The 5,000-nt window shown below is 53.0% G+C and overlaps 1 protein-coding gene across 1 annotated transcript in view; it reads left to right on the top strand.

The window, feature by feature from the left end:
- Positions 1-5,000, top strand: part of LOC119580243 (protein sax-3-like) — a 9,701-nt gene that overhangs the window by 2,795 nt on the left and 1,906 nt on the right. The window contains exons 2-3 of the mRNA XM_037928269.1: positions 2,871-3,449; positions 3,552-5,000. The exon at positions 3,552-5,000 is cut by the window's right edge and continues 81 nt beyond it. Coding sequence (XP_037784197.1) covers positions 2,871-3,449; positions 3,552-5,000 — 2,028 coding nt within the window. The remainder of the gene's footprint in view (positions 1-2,870; positions 3,450-3,551) is intronic.

Below are 5,000 nucleotides of genomic sequence, written 5' to 3'. Positions count from 1 at the left end.
TTATCGGGCATGATTTATACTGTTAAGGGATAATGATGACATCATAATCATAATAAACCATAAACGATTGTATACGTTTTTATTTATCAGCATTTATTTTTTGACTAGATAAAATTTTGTTTCTATAACATTTGTAAAAGCTATTAACACTTGAGAAAAAAATTAACACTATAAATTTCACAAACAAAATTTTCAATCAGTTTAGTTAGGAAGAACGAAGCTAAAATTACAAGACGAAGGAGGCGAAAGACAAACCCAAAAGTCGAAATCTCAACATACCAAAATGACAGTAAATGTTTCAAGTATTTTTTCTTCTCTCTCTCTTGCCGCGGAAGGTATTTCCAAGCAGCTAATTTTCAGGCTTAACGCAAAACCTCTTTTCATTTCCGACCTAAATGCCAAAAACTACCCGAAAAAAATAATTAAACGGTTTCATGTTATAAGTGGATGTTGCGGTTAACCTAATAACCTAATTAAGTTCTTTGCATTACCGAAAATCTAATTGGCAAGAAAAAAAAGGGGAAAAAAGAGAACGAATTTTCCTTCCTGTCGACGGAGGTGGATGCTCATGAAGCTGGGAAATAGACAGAGAGGCTCAGAGGTCATGTACACTCATGTCAGGTGATCCCATAGGATTAGTGGGGGAGATGTCTCGGAATTCCGCTTCTCCCACTCGCGCTCCTCGCTGCCTCTCGCTGTCTGTCTGGCTGCTTGGCTCTCTGTCTTGCCTCTGTCTGTCGTCTACGTGTCTTTCTGTTTGTCTGTCTATCTGTTTTTCTTCCTCTCTCTCTCTCTCTCTCTCTCTCTCTCTCTCTCTCTCTCTCTCTCTCTCTCTCTCTCTCTCTCCCTCTCTCTCTCTCTCTCTCTCTCTCTCTCTCTCTCTCTCTCGTAGTCTGTATATTTATCTCTTTCCCTTCCTTCACTGTCTCATGAACTCATGTATATAATGTTGTATGATTTTGTTCTTTTGCTCTTATCACCACAACTTCCCTCCTTTGGTCAAAAGTAACTTCAGATCTCCCCTGCATTTTGCAATTGCTCGAATATCTCAGCAAGCAGGATGTTCCGACTGTGGTTAGTGGCCACTCTCTATTTTTTTTCTTCCTTGTTCAAATTGTGTTGTCTGTCCCGTCCCGACGCCACGTCTTTCCCACACGTGTTCAGAGGTGTGAACAATCTCATAAGGTACAGCTTCCTTTGTGCTGGAACAGGTTGGGAACGACTGTCGTAGGAAGTTCTGCGGCGTGGGGTCCGAGGTGCTTCTGAGTCGTCGTCGTCTGGTCGTTCGGTTTGGAGGGAGGGGTCGTTGCTACGCTTTTTTTTTTTTTTGGTGGTTGCCGGTAGCGTGATATTTTGTATGCTGAATGCAGGGGTGGGGGTGCGGGGGGGTTGAAGAAGTGCTATCATGCCTTCCTCTACTGCTTTCTCTTTTCTTGCAGCCTTGGGTGAATCTCTCTCTCTCTCTCTCTCTCTCTCTCTCTCTCTCTCTCTCTCTCTCTCTCTCTCTCTCTCTCTCTCTCTCTCTCTCTCTCTCTCTCTGTATATATATATATATATATATATATATATATATATATATATATATATATATATATATATATATATATGTCTGTCTGTCTCTCTGTCTCGCTCCCTCTCCCTCTCCCTCTCCCTCTCCCTCTCCCTCTCCCTCTCCCTCTCCCTCTCCCTCTCCCTCTCCCTCTCTCTCTCTCTCTCTCCCTCTCTCTCTCTCTCTCTCTCTCTCTCTCTCTCTCTCTCTCTCTCTCTCTCTCTCTCTCTCTCTCTCTCTCTCTCTCTCTCTCTTTCTCTCTCTCTATCGCTGTTATTCTCCTACTCCCTCACTCTTTCCTGCCTCACTGTCTTCTCTTGTTCTCTATCTACAAATATTTCCCCCCCCCCTTTCCCTCCTCACCATCTTCTACTTCCTCGGCAGTAAACTTACAGACACGTAGCGTCTTTACCATCTTCCATGCCCAGACTTTTACTGAATAAGAAATATGATACAAAGCCAACACAAAGGAAACAATTACAGCCCGTGCAGAAATAAATAACAGATTAATAACTCATGTTTTTATAAGTTGCGCAATAACTTAAGATTCATTTTCTCACAAAAGGAAGGAGTTAACAACGGGTTTTACAAGGTCTTGGCTTCCATTATGCTCCTTTTACTGCTGCCTTGCCACTGCACAGCGTAACAGCTTTACTTTTGTCTTCCCTTCAAATGCGTATCATTATCCCAATTACCGATATATGACCAATTTGTGAAACAACTAGGAGGGTTGATCGCTGTCGGCTTTTAAAAGCAATGTGTATTAATGACTGTAAATGTTGGCTGTTTATTTTAGTGTGTGTGCAGTTTATTCATGTGTTTGGATGTTGAAGGCTGACGTTGATGTGTGGAGTGAAATGATCTTTATTGGAAGGATACATTGAGTTCTTATTGCTTTGATTTTTTTGTTGACTTTTTTCAGTTTTATGTTTTTTTAATCCTCTTTGTGAGCTATTTATGTGTCTTTAGATCTATAGGCAAATTTCGAATAAATGAATAAAACATGTAGATGGGATGTATAGTAAAACCCTACATCTAGATAACGATAATCTTGTAAGGTGGCAGTACGTCATGCTATCTAACAATGGTTATCACTCATACGAGCTACCAAAGAATTTTAAGCAATATCTCATGAATTTTCCGTGAGTGGAGAGAGGAGTGGCTAGGGAAATGATTCGCCTTGCATTCTTTTTTATGTAGATATTTCATTTTTGTCAAATGCTTGTCTTGATTACATATCTTCCAAGTACATTATCTACTTTTGATCTTGATTTTGCAACACTGATATCTGCTCTAACGCATTATATTCTTCCTTGCATAGGAGGCCCACCAGTGATCAAGGAGCACCCGAGCAACGTGGTGGCGCGGCGCAACGACCCCGCCACCCTCAACTGCGCCGCCTCCGGAGCCACCCGCATCCGCTGGTACCGCGACGGCGAGGAGGTGACGACGGCGACGGAGGACCCGCGCTCCCACCGCGTCCTTCTGCCCTCCGGCTCGCTCTTCTTCCTGCGCGTGGCCACCTCCAAGAGGGACAGCGACGCCGGCACCTACTGGTGCGTGGCCTCCAACAGCCACGGCGCCACGCGCTCCCACAACGCCACCCTCACCGTGGCCACGCTCGCCTACGACTTCCAGAGCCAGGCCGACCCCGTGGTGAGGGCGCGCGTCGGGGACTCTCTCGCCCTGCCATGCCGCCCGCCCAAGGGCTCTCCGCCCCCCGAAGTCACCTGGCTCAGGGACTCCCACGAGGTCACCAACTCCAGCCGGGTCTCCGTCACACAAGCGGGCGATCTCGTCATCAGACAGGCCGTGGAGGAGGACTCAGCCTCGTACGTGTGTCGCGCCCGCAACGCCGCCGGCGCCCGGGAGTCCACGCCCACCAAGCTCACCATCATGAGTAAGTGTCCTTCCCGTTGCCTGAGATCCACTGAATCCCTTTAAGCATATCAATTTGCCCTAAAGCCTTCATCCTCAGCCCTAACGGAGTTCTCTTCCCCAGCGCCGCCCTGGTTCGAGGAGCGTCCTGCGAACGTGACCGTCGCGTCGGGCGTGGTGGTGGAGCTGGCGTGCCGCGCCCGAGGCTCGCCCACGCCCACGGTCACCTGGCGGCGTCTCGACGGCAAGATGCCGCTCGGCCGCGCTATGATCGAGGACCAGCGGCTGGTGCTGGACCACGTGGCGGCTGCCGACTCCGGCGTGTACGTGTGCGAGGTGGAGAGCGAGGCAGGGATCGCCGCGGCCCGGGCCACTCTCACCGTGATCGACGCCCCCGAGTTCGCTCAGCGGCCGCAGGATATTCAGGTGGTGGCTGGCCAGAGCGCCAGGCTCTCGTGCAAGGTCGAGGGCGACCCCAAGCCTCTCCTGCTGTGGCGGCTTCCCACCCAGGACAGGACTGCTCTGCTCGCCGCGGGGCAGAGCAGCGGCCACGCCTCCGTCGCCGACCAAGGCCAGGCTCTCCTGCTCGGTGACGTCAGCACGCACGACAGCGGAGCCTACTACTGCTGGGGCGTCAGCAGCGGCGGCGGCGTCAGCGCTCGCTCGGAGGTGGTGGTCGTGGCGGCGCATCCCCCTCCTGTGATCGGCGTAGGACCCCAGGACCTCACGGTGTCCCTCGGGGGCGCTGCCACCTTCCCCTGCGAGGCCGTGAGTGAGGCCGCCTCGCCCTCCATCTCCTGGAAGTACCGCCCGGCCGCCCATCTCCCCGCCCGAGAGCTCAGCGAGGGCGGCAACGGCGGCCGAGTGTCCCTCCCGGCCAACGGCGCCCTCATCCTGAAGGACGTCCGGGCCGACGACGCCGGCATCTACAGCTGCCACATCAGCGCGGACACCGGCAGCGTGGAGCAGGCGGCGGTCCTGCGGGTGGAGGACGGCGCCCAAGACGCGGCGCCGTTCCTGCTGCCGGCGCCACCGTCCAAGCCGCGCCTCATGGCCGTCAACCAGACCGCTGTGCACCTGAGCTGGCTGCCCAACTCCCAGATGGGCGGAGGTTCCGACCAGACGTACACGGTGGAGTTCTGGCGCCAGGGCTGGGAGGAGTGGCGGGTGGCGGACGCCCTCATCTCGCAGGAGTCGTGCGTGGTGGGCGGGCTGACGCCTGGTCATACCTACACCTTCCTGGTCCGTGCCGTCGACTCGCGAGGAGCGTCTTTCCCGAGTCCCTGGTCCGACCCGGTAACGACCCGTTCTCCCCGCGACCCGAGTCTCACGGAGGACGAGGTCCGTCACGTCCGCCGCCGCCTCTCGCGCCCCGCCATCACGCTCACCGACGCCACAGTCACCGCCCCCGACAGCGTCCTTCTCGGCTGGGAGTTCCTGGCGCTGGCGGACGAGGCCGTCGAGGGAGTGCTCGTGTACGCCGTCAGCGACTCGGGCGCCGTGCAGGTGGCCACCGTGCTTGGCACGTCGTCGTCCTCACACCTCATGCACGAACTTCATCCCAACTCCCAGT

The sequence above is a fragment of the Penaeus monodon genome, chromosome 13, assembly GCF_015228065.2.
Source record: "Penaeus monodon isolate SGIC_2016 chromosome 13, NSTDA_Pmon_1, whole genome shotgun sequence".
In the NCBI taxonomy this organism is placed as follows: domain Eukaryota; kingdom Metazoa; phylum Arthropoda; class Malacostraca; order Decapoda; family Penaeidae; genus Penaeus; species Penaeus monodon.
This window is presented reverse-complemented; position numbering and strand designations above follow the sequence as displayed.